At 29.7% G+C, this 22,151-nt stretch overlaps 1 protein-coding gene across 2 annotated transcripts in view; it reads left to right on the top strand.

Moving 5' to 3' along the window:
- Window positions 1-295: 295 nt before the first annotated feature.
- Window positions 296-22,151, top strand: part of LOC143224761 (uncharacterized) — a 42,006-nt gene continuing 20,150 nt past the window's right edge. The window contains exon 1 of one of the 2 annotated variants that reach the window (XM_076453033.1): window positions 296-1,056. In XM_076453033.1, coding sequence (XP_076309148.1) covers window positions 603-1,056 — 454 coding nt within the window. In that variant the 5' untranslated portion in view covers window positions 296-602. The remainder of the gene's footprint in view (window positions 1,057-22,151) is intronic. The other variant, XM_076453032.1, reaches the window with a different exon arrangement.

Genomic DNA, 22,151 nt, shown 5'->3' with positions numbered 1-22,151 from the left:
TTAAAGTATCTGTATAATAAAATAAAGTATGTATATAACATAAAGTATCTATATAGCATAAGTATGTCTATGATATAATTAAGTACCTATATAATAATAAACTTCTTTTATTATGTTTATCGATTTCCCCTTGTTAAGAGCATACTCCAAAGTTCTTTCACTGTACTGGACATTGGTCACCTTTAACCTTTATGAAGACAAAAAACGCAGAAGTCTATTAAACTTGCAAAGGGATCCTTGGTATGGTAACTTTTATTCACGAAATGAGTTTATATTTCAAGTCGCATATCTCGCAGACATAATGACATAGCTTGTATCTTAGATAAGAATGTATTAAATACAGCCTCGTTCTGCTTATCTGTTACAAGGTTTCGCAGCTAGCACGCGCGTAATCTGCGCATACACACATCCGCGACTCTGCTGGAAGTGAAAGTCTCGACTAGAATAAGTTGTGTGTGTGTGCGTGTGCAGTTGAATCACAAAAGATTTGAATAATTTAACTTGTAAGTTTCGTCTTTTATTGTTAGGCGAATCAAGCACTGTAGGTGTCCTTTACCTTTTCATAAAACACAGTTCTGAATGTAAACGTATTTGTGTTCCGTATGGACTTGGTTCGATATCTCATCAAGCGAGAAAGACCTGTTCTATTTCCTAAGAGTTCCGAGTGTCGACAAGTTGGCACCGCGAACTTGGGACAGTTGGAAATGGAAAATAGCTCCAAACGAAAACAACATCGGGGCTCGTGTTTTTCCTTCACATGCATTTTCAACGGTGCCACACTGGTGTTCACCGCGGCGGCGACGGCCTGCCTGTCCCTCGCTCTCCTCACAAATCACTGGGAGACGGTGACATTTGCTCGAGACCAGGTGCAACGTGTCGCTAATAGGAGTCAACACACCTTGAGCTGGATAAACAAACATCTAGTGCGTGTGGATACGTCCGAAGATGGCGTCTCTAAAACTGTCAAAGTCTACAGTCGACAAAAGACGAACGCGGATCTGGTCTTTCTCATCTCCCTTTACGGCGGAGTAAATGCCATATGTACTGACATAAGTGGTAAAGCAAACAGTTTGAGTAATATTTATACTCTAACTAAGATCACCTAATATTTAAATAGTGTTTATTTATTTATTTCATCTTTTCCACGCTTCGATTTTGTTTGTTTTGTTTTGAAGTTCACGCAAAACTACTCGAGGGCTATCTGCGTTACCCGTCCCTAATTTAGCAGTGTAAGACCAGAGGGAGGGCAGCTAGTCATCACTACTACCTCTAAATTCTGGGCTACTCTTTTACCAACGAATAGTGGGATTGACCGTCACTTACAGGGCCCCCACGATTGAAAGGGCGAGCACGTTTGGTGTGACGGGGACTCGAACCCATGACTCTCAGATAACGAGTCGAGTGCCTTAACCACCTGGCTCTGCCGCCCCCAAGCTTTGGAATACAACGTATCGTTTTGAAATTCTTTACCTGAAATTGGTTATACAGTGTGTGTATGTACGCAACTAGAAAATTCTTCTGAGCTGATATTTTACCCATAACTGCATATCATTATTTAAACAGTTACAGTTAATGCAAATTGAATAATAATAATAATAATATTAATAAATTAGAGCATTTCAAAATATTGTACGTAAATATAACAATATTAATAAATTAGAGCATTTCAAAATATTGTACGTATATATAACAATATTAATAAATTACAACATTTCAAAACATTGTACGTAAATATAACAATATTAATAAATTACAACATTTCAAACATTGTACGTAAATATAACAATATTAATAAATTACAACATTTCAAACATTGTACGTAAATATAACATTATTAATAAATTAGAGCATTTCAAAACATTGTACGTAAATATAACAATATTAATAAATTACAACATTTCAAAACATTGTACGTAAATATAACATTATTAATAAATTAGAGCATTTCAAAACATTGTACGAAAATATAACAATATTAATAAATTACAACATTTCGTTACGATATGCGTAAATACAACAATATTAACAAATTAGAGTATGTTATTACAATATACGAAAATATAACAATATTAATAAATTACAACATTTTAAAACGATATACGTAGATATGACAATATTAACAAAGTAGAGTTTGTTATCACAATATATGTAAACGTAACAATATTTACAAATTAAAGTATTTTATTACAATATAAGTAAATATCACAATATTAATAACCTTCAGCAATTCATAACATAAAAGTTCAATACTGTATAAACCAGCACTTTAAAAATCACTCATGAAGAATAACTCTTTTTCACCACGTGCTGCTCCTGAGTCGTTCCATCAGTTTAAAACTGGAGCAGGTAATATTTGGGCCGCAACACACAGATAATGATCTGGAAATATCTCCAAAAATCAAATATCTCAAGATTCTTAACATTTCTATATTATTTTAATTCAAATATCGTTTAAAATTTATAAATTCTTTAAACTTTACGAGTGACGGTGCAAATTGGTATGGTATAAGTCCAACCAAATTTTACATCTAGAATTCCACGAAGTTCTTTTTGAATTAAGCACAAAGCTACACAATGGGTCATCTGTGCTCTGCCGATCACGGGTATCGAAACTCGGTTTCTAACGTTGTAAGTCCGCAGAGACGCCGCTGTGCAATTGAGGAGCATAATGGAGTTTAATTGTATATTGTACAGGGTCATGTGTAATATACATGTAGTACAATGCAGTGTACTCCTGTTCATAATACAGTGAAATATAATGGAGTTTAATTGTTTATTGTTCAGGGTCATGTGTAATATACATGTAGTACAATGCAGTGTACTCCTGTTCATAATACAGTGAAATATAATGGAGTTTAATTGTTTATTGTTCAGGGTCATGTGTAATATACATGTAGTACAATGCAGTGTACTCCTGTTCATAATACAGTGAAATATAATTGACATATAAGCTTAAGATTTCCCTTGTCGTATTTTACAATATAATTTTCCGAGAGAAGAGGCAGATTGATTGATAATTCTAGCACAGAACTTTCTAAACAGAATTGCTTATCAAATACGATTTTATGTAGATTTCTCGATGACCCATAGGGATTATTATTTAAACCTTAACTAAAAAACAAATCTTAATCAACATGTATGTTGGCAAAAATAAATACTGAATAATGTTCATGTTTTTCACTTTTACAAATGTTACATTTTCTAATTACAACCTGTATTTAATAGAGATAATGTACAAAGTAGTGGAATCGCAAAGTATACTATAATATGTATACTGTATCTATGATCTGTAGTATACTATAATACTAAGTACAGTATCTATGATATGTATTATACTATAATACTAAGTACAGTATCTATGATCTCTAGTATACTATAATACTAAGTACAGTACAGTATCCGAGACATGTAGTATCCTATAATATTAAGTAGAGTACAGTATTTATGATCTGTAGTATACTATAATACTAAGTACAGTATCTATGATATGTATTGTACTATAATACTAAGTACAGTATCTATGATCTCTAGTATACTATAATACTAAGTACAGTACAGTATCCGAGACATGTAGTATCCTATAATATTAAGTAGAGTACAGTATTTATGATTTATAGTATTCTATAATACTAAGTACAGTACAGTATCTATGATCTGTAGTATACTATACTACTAAGTACAGTACAGTATCTATGATCTGTAGTATACTATAATACTAAGTACAGTATCTATGATATGTATTATACTATAATACTAAGTACAGTATCAATGATCTCTAGTATACTATAATACTAAGTACAGTATCTATGATATGTATTATATTATAATACTAAGTACAGTATCTATGATCTCTAGTATACTATAATACTAAGTACAGTATCTATGATATGTATTATACTATAATACTAAGTACAGTATCTGTGATCTCTAGTATACTATAATACTAAGTACAGTATCTGTGATCTCTAGTATACTATAATACTAAGTACAGTACAGTATCTATGATTTATAGTATACTGTACTACTAAGTACAGTACAGTATCTAAGATCTGCAGTATACGATAATACTAAGTACAGTACAGTATCCACGATCTGTATTATACTACAATACTAAGTATAGTACAGTATCCATGATCTGTATTATACGATATTACTAAGTACAGTACAGTATCTATGATCTGTAGTACACTATAATACTAAGTACAGTACAGTATCCACGATCTGTATTATACTATAATACCAAATACAGTACAGTATCTATGATCTGTAGTATACTATAATACTAAGTACAGTACAGTATGTATGATCTGTAATATACTATAATACTAAGTACAGTACAGTATCCACGATCTGTATTATACTATAATACCAAATACAGTACAGTATCTATGATCTGTAGTATACTATAATACTAAGTACAGTACAGTATGTATGATCTGTAATATACTATAATACTAAGTATAGTACAGTATCCACGATCTGTATTATACTATAATACTATGTATAGTACAGTATCGACGATCTGTATTATACTATAATACTAAGTACAGTACAGTATCGACGATCTGTATGATATTATAATACTAAGTACAGTACAGTATCTATAACCTGAATTATACTATATTACTATGTACAGTACAGTATCCACGATCTGTATTATACTATAATACTAAGTACAGTACAGTATCCACGATCTGTATTATACTACAATACTAAGTATAGTACAGTATCCATGATCTGTATTATATTATAATACTAAGTACAGTTCAGTATCTATGATCTGTAGTATACTATAATACTAAGTAGAGTACAGTATCCGAGATGTGTAGTATCCTATAATATTAAGTACAGTACAGTATCTATGATTTATAGTATACTATAATACCAAATACAGTACAGTATCTATGATCTGTAGTATACTATAATACTAAGTACAGTACAGTATCTATGATCTGTAATATACTATAATACTAAGTATAGTACAGTATCCACGATCTGTATTATACTATAATACTATGTATAGTACAGTATCGACGATCTGTATTATACTATAATACTAAGTACAGTACAGTATCGACGATCTGTATGATATTATAATACTAAGTACAGTACAGTATCTATGACCTGAATTATACTATATTACTATGTACGGTACAGTATCCACGATCTGTATTATACTATAATACTAAGTACAGTGCAGTATGTATGATCTGTAGTATACTATAATACTAAGTACAGTACAGTATCTATGATCTGTAGTATACTATAATACTAAGTACAGTACAGTATCCACGATCTGTAGTACACTATAATACTAAGTACAGTATCTATGATCTGTAGTATACTATAATACTAAGTACAGTACAGTATCTATGATCTGTAGTATACTATAATACTAAGTACAGTACAGTATCTATGATCTGTAGTATACTATAATACTAAGTACAGTTCAGTATCTATGATCTGTAGTATACTATAATACTAAGTACAGTTCAGTATCTATGATCTGTAGTATACTATAATACTAAGTACAGTACAGTATCTATGATCTGTAGTATACTATAATACTAAGTACAGTTCAGTATCTATGATCTGTATTATACTATAATACTAAGTACAGTACAGTATCTATGATCTGTAGTATACTATAATACTAAGTACAGTACAGTATCCACGATCTGTAGTACACTATAATACTAAGTACAGTACAGTATCTATGATCTGTAGTATACTATAATACTAAGTACAGTACAGTATCTATGATCTGTAGTATACTATAATACTAAGTACAGTTCAGTATCTATGATCTGTAGTATACTATAATACTAAGTACAGTTCAGTATCTATGATCTGTAGTATACTATAATACTAAGTACAGTACAGTATCTATGATCTGTAGTATACTATAATACTAAGTACAGTTCAGTATCTATGATCTGTATTATACTATAATACTAAGTACAGTACAGTATCTATGATCTGTAGTATACTATAATACTAAGTACAGTTCAGTATCTATGATCTGTAGTATACTATAATACTAAGTACAGTTCAATATCTATGATCTGTAGTATACTATAATACTAAGTACAGTACAGTATCTATGATCTGTATTATACTATAATACTAAGTACAGTACAGTATCCACGATCTGTATTATACTATAATACTAAGTACAGTGCAGTATCCACGATCTGTATTATACTATAATACTAAGTACAGTACAGTATCCACGATCTGTATTATACTATAATACTAAGTACAGTGCAGTATCCACGATCTGTATTATACTATAATACTAAGTACAGTACAGTATCCAAGATCTGTATTATACTATAATTGTAAGTACAGTACAGTATCCAAGATCTGTATTATACTATAATTGTAAGTACAGTGCAGTATCCACGATCTGTATTATACTATAATACTAAGTACAGTACAGTATCCAAGATCTGTATTATACTATAATTGTAAGTACAGTACAGTATCCACGATCTGTATTATACTATAATACTAAGTACAGTACAGTATCCAAGATCTGTATTATACTATAATTGTAAGTACAGTACAGTATCCAAGATCTGTATTATACTATAATTGTAAGTACAGTGCAGTATCCACGATCTGTATTATACTATAATACTAAGTACAGTACAGTATCTATGATCTGTATTATACTATAATACTAAGTATAGTACAGTATCCACGATCTGTATTATACTATAATTATAAGTACAGTGCAGTATCCACGATCTGTATTATACTATAATACTAAGTACAGTACAGTATCCAAGATCTGTATTATACTATAATTGTAAGTACAGTGCAGTATCCACGATCTGTATTATACTATAATACTAAGTACAGTACAGTATCCAAGATCTGTATTATACTATAATTGTAAGTACAGTACAGTATCCACGATCTGTATTATACTATAATACTAAGTACAGTACAGTATCCAAGATCTGTATTATACTATAATTGTAAGTACAGTACAGTATCCAAGATCTGTATTATACTATAATTGTAAGTACAGTGCAGTATCCACGATCTGTATTATACTATAATACTAAGTACAGTACAGTATCTATGATCTGTATTATACTATAATACTAAGTATAGTACAGTATCCACGATCTGTATTATACTATAATTATAAGTACAGTGCAGTATCCACGATCTGTATTATACTATAATACTAAGTACAGTACAGTATCCACGATCTGTATTATACTATAATACTAAGTACAGTACAGTATCCACGATCTGTATTATACTATAATACTAAGTACAGTACAGTATCTACGATCTGTATTATACTATAATACTAAGTACAGTACAGTATCCACGATCTGTATTATACTATAATACTAAGTACAGTACAGTATCCACGATCTGTATTATACTATAATACTAAGTACAGTACAGTATCCACGATGTGTATTATACTATAATACTAAGTATAGTACAGTATCCACGATGTGTATTATACTATAATACTAAGTACAGTACAGTATCCACGATCTGTATTATACTATAATACTAAGTACAGTACAGTATCCAAGATCTGTATTATACTATAATTGTAAGTACAGTACAGTATCCACGATCTGTATTATACTATAATACTAAGTACAGTACAGTATCCAAGATCTGTATTATACTATAATACTAAGTACAGTACAGTATCCACGATCTGTATTATACTACAATACTAAGTATAGTACAGTATCCATGATCTGTATTATATTATAATACTAAGTACAGTTCAGTATCTATGATCTGTAGTATACTATAATACTAAGTAGAGTACAGTATCCGAGATGTGTAGTATCCTATAATATTAAGTACAGTACAGTATCTATGATTTATAGTATACTATAATACCAAATACAGTACAGTATCTATGATCTGTAGTATACTATAATACTAAGTACAGTACAGTATCTATGATCTGTAATATACTATAATACTAAGTATAGTACAGTATCCACGATCTGTATTATACTATAATACTATGTATAGTACAGTATCGACGATCTGTATTATACTATAATACTAAGTACAGTACAGTATCGACGATCTGTATGATATTATAATACTAAGTACAGTACAGTATCTATGACCTGAATTATACTATATTACTATGTACAGTACAGTATCCACGATCTGTATTATACTATAATACTAAGTACAGTGCAGTATGTATGATCTGTAGTACACTATAATACTAAGTACAGTACAGTATCTATGATCTGTAGTATACTATAATACTAAGTACAGTACAGTATCCACGATCTGTAGTACACTATAATACTAAGTACAGTATCTATGATCTGTAGTATACTATAATACTAAGTACAGTACAGTATCTATGATCTGTAGTATACTATAATACTAAGTACAGTTCAGTATCTATGATCTGTAGTATACTATAATACTAAGTACAGTTCAGTATCTATGATCTGTAGTATACTATAATACTAAGTACAGTACAGTATCTATGATCTGTAGTATACTATAATACTAAGTACAGTTCAGTATCTATGATCTGTATTATACTATAATACTAAGTACAGTACAGTATCTATGATCTGTAGTATACTATAATACTAAGTACAGTACAGTATCCACGATCTGTAGTACACTATAATACTAAGTACAGTACAGTATCTATGATCTGTAGTATACTATAATACTAAGTACAGTACAGTATCTATGATCTGTAGTATACTATAATACTAAGTACAGTTCAGTATCTATGATCTGTAGTATACTATAATACTAAGTACAGTTCAGTATCTATGATCTGTAGTATACTATAATACTAAGTACAGTACAGTATCTATGATCTGTAGTATACTATAATACTAAGTACAGTTCAGTATCTATGATCTGTATTATACTATAATACTAAGTACAGTACAGTATCTATGATCTGTAGTATACTATAATACTAAGTACAGTTCAGTATCTATGATCTGTAGTATACTATAATACTAAGTACAGTTCAATATCTATGATCTGTAGTATACTATAATACTAAGTACAGTACAGTATCTATGATCTGTATTATACTATAATACTAAGTATAGTACAGTATCCACGATCTGTATTATACTATAATACTAAGTACAGTGCAGTATCCACGATCTGTATTATACTATAATACTAAGTACAGTACAGTATCCACGATCTGTATTATACTATAATACTAAGTACAGTGCAGTATCCACGATCTGTATTATACTATAATACTAAGTACAGTACAGTATCCAAGATCTGTATTATACTATAATTGTAAGTACAGTACAGTATCCAAGATCTGTATTATACTATAATTGTAAGTACAGTACAGTATCCAAGATCTGTATTATACTATAATACTAAGTACAGTACAGTATCCACGATCTGTATTATACTATAATTGTAAGTACAGTGCAGTATCCAAGATCTGTATTATACTATAATACTAAGTACAGTACAGTATCCACGATCTGTATTATACTATAATTGTAAGTATAGTACAGTATCCAAGATCTGTATTATACTATAATACTAAGTACAGTACAGTATCCAAGATCTGTATTATACTGTAATACTAAGTACAGTACAGTATCCACGATGTGTATTATACTATAATACTAAGTACAGTACAGTATCCAAGATCTGTATTATACTATAATTGTAAGTACAGTACAGTATCCAAGATCTGTATTATACTATAATTGTAAGTACAGTGCAGTATCCACGATCTGTATTATACTATAATACTAAGTACAGTACAGTATCTATGATCTGTATTATACTATAATACTAAGTATAGTACAGTATCCACGATCTGTATTATACTATAATTATAAGTACAGTGCAGTATCCACGATCTGTATTATACTATAATACTAAGTACAGTACAGTATCCAAGATCTGTATTATACTATAATTGTAAGTACAGTGCAGTATCCACGATCTGTATTATACTATAATACTAAGTACAGTACAGTATCCAAGATCTGTATTATACTATAATTGTAAGTACAGTACAGTATCCACGATCTGTATTATACTATAATACTAAGTACAGTACAGTATCCAAGATCTGTATTATACTATAATTGTAAGTACAGTACAGTATCCAAGATCTGTATTATACTATAATTGTAAGTACAGTGCAGTATCCACGATCTGTATTATACTATAATACTAAGTACAGTACAGTATCTATGATCTGTATTATACTATAATACTAAGTACAGTACAGTATCCACGATCTGTATTATACTATAATTATAAGTACAGTGCAGTATCCACGATCTGTATTATACTATAATACTAAGTACAGTACAGTATCCACGATCTGTATTATACTATAATACTAAGTACAGTACAGTATCCACGATCTGTATTATACTATAATACTAAGTACAGTACAGTATCTACGATCTGTATTATACTATAATACTAAGTACAGTACAGTATCCACGATCTGTATTATACTATAATACTAAGTACAGTACAGTATCCACGATCTGTATTATACTATAATACTAAGTACAGTACAGTATCCACGATGTGTATTATACTATAATACTAAGTATAGTACAGTATCCACGATGTGTATTATACTATAATACTAAGTACAGTACAGTATCCACGATCTGTATTATACTATAATACTAAGTACAGTACAGTATCCAAGATCTGTATTATACTATAATTGTAAGTACAGTACAGTATCCACGATCTGTATTATACTATAATACTAAGTACAGTACAGTATCCAAGATCTGTATTATACTATAATACTAAGTACAGTACAGTATCCACGATCTGTATTATACTACAATACTAAGTATAGTACAGTATCCATGATCTGTATTATATTATAATACTAAGTACAGTTCAGTATCTATGATCTGTAGTATACTATAATACTAAGTAGAGTACAGTATCCGAGATGTGTAGTATCCTATAATATTAAGTACAGTACAGTATCTATGATTTATAGTATACTATAATACCAAATACAGTACAGTATCTATGATCTGTAGTATACTATAATACTAAGTACAGTACAGTATCTATGATCTGTAATATACTATAATACTAAGTATAGTACAGTATCCACGATCTGTATTATACTATAATACTATGTATAGTACAGTATCGACGATCTGTATTATACTATAATACTAAGTACAGTACAGTATCGACGATCTGTATGATATTATAATACTAAGTACAGTACAGTATCTATGACCTGAATTATACTATATTACTATGTACAGTACAGTATCCACGATCTGTATTATACTATAATACTAAGTACAGTGCAGTATGTATGATCTGTAGTACACTATAATACTAAGTACAGTACAGTATCTATGATCTGTAGTATACTATAATACTAAGTACAGTACAGTATCCACGATCTGTAGTACACTATAATACTAAGTACAGTATCTATGATCTGTAGTATACTATAATACTAAGTACAGTACAGTATCTATGATCTGTAGTATACTATAATACTAAGTACAGTTCAGTATCTATGATCTGTAGTATACTATAATACTAAGTACAGTTCAGTATCTATGATCTGTAGTATACTATAATACTAAGTACAGTACAGTATCTATGATCTGTAGTATACTATAATACTAAGTACAGTTCAGTATCTATGATCTGTATTATACTATAATACTAAGTACAGTACAGTATCTATGATCTGTAGTATACTATAATACTAAGTACAGTACAGTATCCACGATCTGTAGTACACTATAATACTAAGTACAGTACAGTATCTATGATCTGTAGTATACTATAATACTAAGTACAGTACAGTATCTATGATCTGTAGTATACTATAATACTAAGTACAGTTCAGTATCTATGATCTGTAGTATACTATAATACTAAGTACAGTTCAGTATCTATGATCTGTAGTATACTATAATACTAAGTACAGTACAGTATCTATGATCTGTAGTATACTATAATACTAAGTACAGTTCAGTATCTATGATCTGTATTATACTATAATACTAAGTACAGTACAGTATCTATGATCTGTAGTATACTATAATACTAAGTACAGTTCAGTATCTATGATCTGTAGTATACTATAATACTAAGTACAGTTCAATATCTATGATCTGTAGTATACTATAATACTAAGTACAGTACAGTATCTATGATCTGTATTATACTATAATACTAAGTATAGTACAGTATCCACGATCTGTATTATACTATAATACTAAGTACAGTGCAGTATCCACGATCTGTATTATACTATAATACTAAGTACAGTACAGTATCCACGATCTGTATTATACTATAATACTAAGTACAGTGCAGTATCCACGATCTGTATTATACTATAATACTAAGTACAGTACAGTATCCAAGATCTGTATTATACTATAATTGTAAGTACAGTACAGTATCCAAGATCTGTATTATACTATAATTGTAAGTACAGTACAGTATCCAAGATCTGTATTATACTATAATACTAAGTACAGTACAGTATCCACGATCTGTATTATACTATAATTGTAAGTACAGTGCAGTATCCAAGATCTGTATTATACTATAATACTAAGTACAGTACAGTATCCACGATCTGTATTATACTATAATTGTAAGTATAGTACAGTATCCAAGATCTGTATTATACTATAATACTAAGTACAGTACAGTATCCAAGATCTGTATTATACTGTAATACTAAGTACAGTACAGTATCCACGATGTGTATTATACTATAATACTAAGTACAGTACAGTATCCAAGATCTGTATTATACTGTAATACTAAGTATAGTACAGTATCCAAGATCTGTATTATACTATAATACTAAGTATAGTACAGTATCCAAGATCTGTATTATACTATAATACTAAGTACAGTACAGTATCCACGATCTGTATTATACTATAATTGTAAGTATAGTACAGTATCCAAGATCTGTATTATACTATAATACTAAGTACAGTACAGTATCCACGATCTGTATTATACTATAATACTAAGTACAGTACAGTATCCAAGATCTGTATTATACTATAATTGTAAGTACAGTACAGTATCCACGATCTGTATTATACTATAATACTAAGTACAGTACAGTATCCACGATCTGTATTATACTATAATACTAAGTACAGTACAGTATCCAAGATCTGTATTATACTATAATACTAAGTACAGTACAGTATCCAAGATCTGTATTATACTATAATACTAAGTACAGTACAGTATCCACGATCTGTATTATACTATAATACTAAGTACAGTACAGTATCCAAGATCTGTATTATACTATAATACTAAGTACAGTACAGTATCCAAGATCTGTATTATACTATAATACTAAGTACAGTACAGTATCCAAGATCTGTATTATACTATAATACTAAGTACAGTACAGTATCCAAGATCTGTATTATACTATAATACTAAGTACAGTACAGTATCCAAGATCTGTATTATACTATAATACTAAGTACAGTGCAGTATCCACGATCTGTATTATACTATAATACTAAGTACAGTACAGTATCCACGATCTGTATTATACTATAATACTAAGTACAGTACAGTATCCAAGATCTGTATTATACTATAATACTAAGTACAGTACAGTATCCAAGATCTGTATTATACTATAATACTAAGTACAGTACAGTATCCAAGATCTGTATTATACTATAATACTAAGTACAGTACAGTATCCAAGATCTGTATTATACTATAATACTAAGTACAGTGCAGTATCCACGATCTGTATTATACTATAATACTAAGTACAGTGCAGTATCCACGATCTGTATTATACTATAATACTAAGTACAGTACAGTATCTATGATCTGTATTATACTATAATACTAAGTACAGTGCAGTATCCAAGATCTGTATTATACTATAATACTAAGTACAGTACAGTATCCACGATCTGTATTATACTATAATACTAAGTACAGTACAGTATCTATGATCTGTATTATACTATAATACTAAGTACAGTACAGTATCCACGATGTGTATTATACTATAATACTAAGTACAGTACAGTATCCACGATCTGTATTATACTATAATACTAAGTACAGTACAGTATCTATGATCTGTATTATACTATAATACTAAGTACAGTACAGTATCTATGATCTGTATTATACTATAATACTAAGTACAGTACAGTATCCACGATCTGTATTATACTATAATACTAAGTACAGTACAGTATCTATGATCTGTATTATACTATAATACTAAGTACAGTACAGTATCCACGATGTGTATTATACTATAATACTAAGTACAGTACAGTATCCAAGATCTGTATTATACTATAATACTAAGTACAGTACAGTATCCACGATCTGTATTATACTATAATACTAAGTACAGTACAGTATCCACGATCTGTATTATACTATAATACTAAGTACAGTACAGTATCCAAGATCTGTATTATACTACAATACTAAGTATAGTACAGTATCCATGATCTGTATTATACGATAATACTAAGTACAGTACAGTATCTATGATCTGTAGTACACTATAATACTAAGTACAGTATCCAAGATCTGTATTATACTATAATTATAAGTACAGTACAGTATCCACGATCTGTATTATACTATAATACTAAGTACAGTACAGTATCTATGATCTGTAGTATACTATAATTGTAAGTACAGTACAGTATACACGATCTGTATTATACTATAATACTAAGTACAGTACAGTATCCACGATCTGTATTATACTATAATACTAAGTACAGTACAGTATCCACGATCTGTATTATACTATAATACTAAGTACAGTACAGTATCCAAGATGTGTATTATACTATAATACTAAGTACAGTACAGTATCCACGATCTGTATTATACTATAATACTAAGTACAGTACAGTATCCAAGATGTGTATTATACTATAATACTAAGTACAGTACAGTATCCACGATCTGTATTATATTATAATACTAAGTACAGTACAGTATCCAAGATGTGTATTATACTATAATACTAAGTACAGTACAGTATCCACGATCTGTATTATATTATAATACTAAGTACAGTACAGTATCCAAGATCTGTATTATACTATAATTGTAAGTACAGTGCAGTATCCAAGATCTGTATTATACTATAATACTAAGTACAGTACAGTATCCAAGATCTGTATTATACTATAATTGTAAGTACAGTGCAGTATCCAAGATCTGTATTATACTATAATACTAAGTACAGTACAGTATCCACGATGTGTATTATACTATAATACTAAGTACAGTGCAGTATCTATGATGTGTATTATACTATAATACTAAGTACAGTGCAGTATCTATGATGTGTATTATACTATAATACTATGTACAGTGCAGTATCCACGATGTGTATTATACTATAATACTAAGTACAGTACAGTATCCACGATCTGTATTATACTATAATACTAAGTACAGTACAGTATCCACGATCTGTATTATATTATAATACTAAGTACAGTACAGTATCCAAGATCTGTATTATACTATAATTGTAAGTACAGTGCAGTATCCAAGATCTGTATTATACTATAATACTAAGTACAGTACAGTATCCAAGATCTGTATTATACTATAATTGTAAGTACAGTGCAGTATCCAAGATCTGTATTATACTATAATACTAAGTACAGTACAGTATCCACGATGTGTATTATACTATAATACTAAGTACAGTGCAGTATCTATGATGTGTATTATACTATAATACTAAGTACAGTGCAGTATCTATGATGTGTATTATACTATAATACTATGTACAGTGCAGTATCCACGATGTGTATTATACTATAATACTAAGTACAGTGCAGTATCCACGATGTGTATTATACTATAATACTAAGTACAGTACAGTATCCACGATCTGTATTATACTATAATACTAAGTACAGTACAGTATCCACGATCTGTATTATATTATAATACTAAGTACAGTACAGTATCCAAGATCTGTATTATACTATAATTGTAAGTACAGTGCAGTATCCAAGATCTGTATTATACTATAATACTAAGTACAGTACAGTATCCAAGATCTGTATTATACTATAATTGTAAGTACAGTGCAGTATCCAAGATCTGTATTATACTATAATACTAAGTACAGTACAGTATCCACGATGTGTATTATACTATAATACTAAGTACAGTGCAGTATCTATGATGTGTATTATACTATAATACTAAGTACAGTGCAGTATCTATGATGTGTATTATACTATAATACTATGTACAGTGCAGTATCCACGATGTGTATTATACTATAATACTAAGTACAGTGCAGTATCCACGATGTGTATTATACTATAATACTAAGTACAGTGCAGTATCCACGATGTGTATTATACTATAATACTAAGTACAGTGCAGTATCCACGATGTGTATTATACTATAATACTAAGTACAGTGCAGTATCCACGATGTGTATTATACTATAATTGTAAGTACAGTGCAGTATCCAAGATGTGTATTATACTATAATTGTAAGTACAGTACAGTATCCACGATCTGTATTATACTATAATACTAAGTACAGTACAGTATCGACGATCTGTATTATACTATAATACTAAGTACAGTGCAGTATCCACGATGTGTATTATACTATAATACTAAGTACAGTGCAGTATCCACGATGTGTATTATACTATAATTGTAAGTACAGTGCAGTATCCAAGATGTGTATTATACTATAATTGTAAGTACAGTACAGTATCCACGATCTGTATTATACTATAATACTAAGTACAGTACAGTATCCACGATCTGTATTATACTATAATTGTAAGTACAGTACAGTATCCACGATCTGTATTATACTATAATACTAAGTACAGTATACACGATCTGTATTATACTATAATACTAAGTACAGTACAGTATCCACGATCTGTATTATACTATAATACTAAGTACAGTGCAGTATCCACGATGTGTATTATACTATAATACTAAGTACAGTGCAGTATCTATGATCTGTATTATACTATAATACTAAGTACAGTACAGTATCCACGATCTGTATTATACTATAATACTAAGTACAGTACAGTATCCACGATCTGTATTATACTATAATACTAAGTACAGTACAGTATCCACGATCTGTATTATACTATAATACTAAGTACAGTACAGTATCCACGATCTGTATTATACTATAATACTAAGTACAGTACAGTATCCACGATCTGTATTATACTATAATACTAAGTACAGTACAGTATCCACGATCTGTATTATACTATAATACTAAGTACAGTACAGTATCCACGATCTGTATTATACTATAATACTAAGTACAGTACAGTATCCAAGATGTGTATTATACTATAATACTAAGTACAGTACAGTATCCACGATGTGTATTATACTATAATACTAAGTACAGTGCAGTATCCACGATCTGTATTATACTATAATACTAAGTACAGTACAGTATCCACGATGTGTATTATACTATAATACTAAGTACAGTACAGTATCCACGATCTGTATTATACTATAATACTAAGTACAGTACAGTATCCACGATCTGTATTATACTATAATACTAAGTACAGTACAGTATCCACGATCTGTATTATACTATAATACTAAGTACAGTACAGTATCCACGATGTGTATTATACTATAATACTAAGTATAGTACAGTATCCACGATCTGTATTATACTATAATACTAAGTACAGTACAGTATCCACGATCTGTATTATACTATAATACTAAGTACAGTACAGTATCCACGATGTGTATTATACTATAATTGTAAGTACAGTGCAGTATCCAAGATGTGTATTATACTATAATTGTAAGTACAGTACAGTATCCACGATCTGTATTATACTATAATACTAAGTACAGTACAGTATCCACGATCTGTATTATACTATAATTGTAAGTACAGTACAGTATCCACGATCTGTATTATACTATAATACTAAGTACAGTATACACGATCTGTATTATACTATAATACTAAGTACAGTATACACGATCTGTATTATACTATAATACTAAGTACAGTACAGTATCCACGATCTGTATTATACTCTAATACTAAGTACAGTACAGTATCCACGATCTGTATTATACTATAATTGTAAGTACAGTACAGTATCCACGATCTGTATTATACTATAATACTAAGTACAGTATACACGATCTGTATTATACTATAATACTAAGTACAGTATACACGATCTGTAGTATACTATAATACTAAGTACAGTACAGTATCCACGATCTGTATTATACTATAATTGTAAGTACAGTGCAGTATCCACGATCTGTATTATACTATAATACTAAGTACAGTACAGTATCCACGATCTGTATTATACTATAATACTAAGTACAGTACAGTATCCACGATCTGTATTATACTATAATACTAAGTACAGTACAGTATCCACGATGTGTATTATACTATAATACTAAGTACAGTACAGTATCTATGATCTGTATTATACTATAATACTAAGTACAGTACAGTATCCACGATCTGTATTATACTATAATACTAAGTACAGTACAGTATCCACGATCTGTATTATACTATAATTGTAAGTACAGTACAGTATCCACGATCTGTATTATACTATAATACTAAGTACAGTATACACGATCTGTATTATACTATAATACTAAGTACAGTATACACGATCTGTAGTATACTATAATACTAAGTACAGTACAGTATCCACGATCTGTATTATACTATAATTGTAAGTACAGTGCAGTATCCACGATCTGTATTATACTATAATACTAAGTACAGTACAGTATCCACGATCTGTATTATACTATAATACTAAGTACAGTACAGTATCCACGATCTGTATTATACTATAATACTAAGTACAGTACAGTATCCACGATGTGTATTATACTATAATACTAAGTACAGTACAGTATCTATGATCTGTATTATACTATAATACTAAGTACAGTACAGTATCCACGATCTGTATTATACTATAATACTAAGTACAGTACAGTATCCACGATCTGTATTATACTATAATTGTAAGTACAGTACAGTATCCACGATCTGTATTATACTATAATACTAAGTACAGTATACACGATCTGTATTATACTATAATACTAAGTACAGTATACACGATCTGTAGTATACTATAATACTAAGTACAGTACAGTATCCACGATCTGTATTATACTATAATTGTAAGTACAGTGCAGTATCCACGATCTGTATTATACTATAATACTAAGTACAGTACAGTATCCACGATCTGTATTATACTATAATACTAAGTACAGTACAGTATCCACGATCTGTATTATACTATAATACTAAGTACAGTACAGTATCCACGATCTGTATTATACTATAATACTAAGTACAGTACAGTATCCACGATGTGTATTATACTATAATACTAAGTACAGTGCAGTATGTATGATCTGTATTATACTATAATACTAAGTACAGTACAGTATCCACGATCTGTATTATACTATAATACTAAGTACAGTGCAGTATCCACGATCTGTATTATACTATAATACTAAGTACAGTACAGTATCCACGATGTGTATTATACTATAATACTAAGTACAGTACAGTATCCACGATGTGTATTATACTATAATACTAAGTACAGTGCAGTATGTATGATCTGTATTATACTATAATACTAAGTACAGTACAGTATCCACGATCTGTATTATACTATAATACTAAGTACAGTGCAGTATCCACGATGTGTATTATACTATAATACTAAGTACAGTACAGTATCCACGATGTGTATTATACTATAATACTAAGTACAGTGCAGTATGTATGATCTGTATTATACTATAATACTAAGTACAGTGCAGTATCCACGATCTGTATTATACTATAATTATAAGTACAGTACAGTATCCACGATCTGTATTATACTATAATACTAAGTACAGTACAGTATCCACGATCTGTATTATACTATAATACTAAGTACAGTACAGTATCCACGATCTGTATTATACTATAATACTAAGTACAGTACAGTATCCACGATCTGTATTATACTATAATACTAAGTACAGTACAGTATCCACGATCTGTATTATACTATAATACTAAGTACAGTACAGTATCCACGATCTGTATTATACTATAATACTAAGTACAGTACAGTATCCACGATGTGTATTATACTATAATACTAAGTACAGTACAGTATCTATGATCTGTATTATACTATAATACTAAGTACAGTACAGTATCCACGATCTGTATTATACTATAATACTAAGTACAGTACAGTATCCACGATCTGTATTATACTATAATTGTAAGTACAGTACAGTATCCACGATCTGTATTATACTATAATACTAAGTACAGTATACACGATCTGTATTATACTATAATACTAAGTACAGTATACACGATCTGTAGTATACTATAATACTAAGTACAGTACAGTATCCACGATCTGTATTATACTATAATTGTAAGTACAGTGCAGTATCCACGATCTGTATTATACTATAATACTAAGTACAGTACAGTATCCATGATCTGTATTATACTATAATACTAAGTACAGTACAGTATCCACGATCTGTATTATACTATAATACTAAGTACAGTACAGTATCCACGATCTGTATTATACTATAATTGTAAGTACAGTACAGTATCCACGATCTGTATTATACTATAATACTAAGTACAGTATACACGATCTGTATTATACTATAATACTAAGTACAGTATCCACGATCTGTATTATACTATAATACTAAGTACAGTACAGTATCCACGATCTGTATTATACTATAATTGTAAGTACAGTGCAGTATCCACGATCTGTATTATACTATAATACTAAGTACAGTACAGTATCCACGATCTGTATTATACTATAATACTAAGTACAGTACAGTATCCACGATCTGTATTATACTATAATACTAAGTACAGTACAGTATCCACGATCTGTATTATACTATAATACTAAGTACAGTACAGTATCCACGATCTGTATTATACTATAATACTAAGTACAGTACAGTATCCACGATCTGTATTATACTATAATACTAAGTACAGTACAGTATCTATGATCTGTATTATACTATAATACTAAGTACAGTACAGTATCCACGATCTGTATTATACTATAATACTAAGTACAGTACAGTATCCACGATCTGTATTATACTATAATTGTAAGTACAGTACAGTATCCACGATCTGTATTATACTATAATACTAAGTACAGTATACACGATCTGTATTATACTATAATACTAAGTACAGTATCCACGATCTGTATTATACTATAATACTAAGTACAGTACAGTATCCACGATCTGTATTATACTATAATTGTAAGTACAGTACAGTATCCACGATCTGTATTATACTATAATACTAAGTACAGTACAGTATCCACGATCTGTATTATACTATAATACTAAGTACAGTACAGTATCCACGATCTGTATTATACTATAATACTAAGTACAGTACAGTATCCACGATCTGTATTATACTATAATACTAAGTACAGTACAGTATCCACGATCTGTATTATACTATAATACTAAGTACAGTACAGTATGTATGATCTGTATTATACTATAATACTAAGTACAGTACAGTATCCACGATCTGTATTATACTATAATACTAAGTACAGTGCAGTATCCACGATGTGTATTATACTATAATACTAAGTACAGTACAGTATCCACGATGTGTATTATACTATAATACTAAGTACAGTACAGTATCCACGATGTGTATTATACTATAATACTAAGTACAGTGCAGTATGTATGATCTGTATTATACTATAATACTAAGTACAGTACAGTATCCACGATCTGTATTATACTATAATACTAAGTACAGTGCAGTATCCACGATGTGTATTATACTATAATACTAAGTACAGTACAGTATCCACGATCTGTATTATACTATAATACTAAGTACAGTGCAGTATGTATGATCTGTATTATACTATAATACTAAGTACAGTGCAGTATCCACGATCTGTATTATACTATAATTATAAGTACAGTACAGTATCCACGATCTGTATTA

This window comes from Tachypleus tridentatus, chromosome 9, assembly GCF_004210375.1.
Source record: "Tachypleus tridentatus isolate NWPU-2018 chromosome 9, ASM421037v1, whole genome shotgun sequence".
NCBI classification, from domain to species: domain Eukaryota; kingdom Metazoa; phylum Arthropoda; class Merostomata; order Xiphosura; family Limulidae; genus Tachypleus; species Tachypleus tridentatus.
This window is presented reverse-complemented; position numbering and strand designations above follow the sequence as displayed.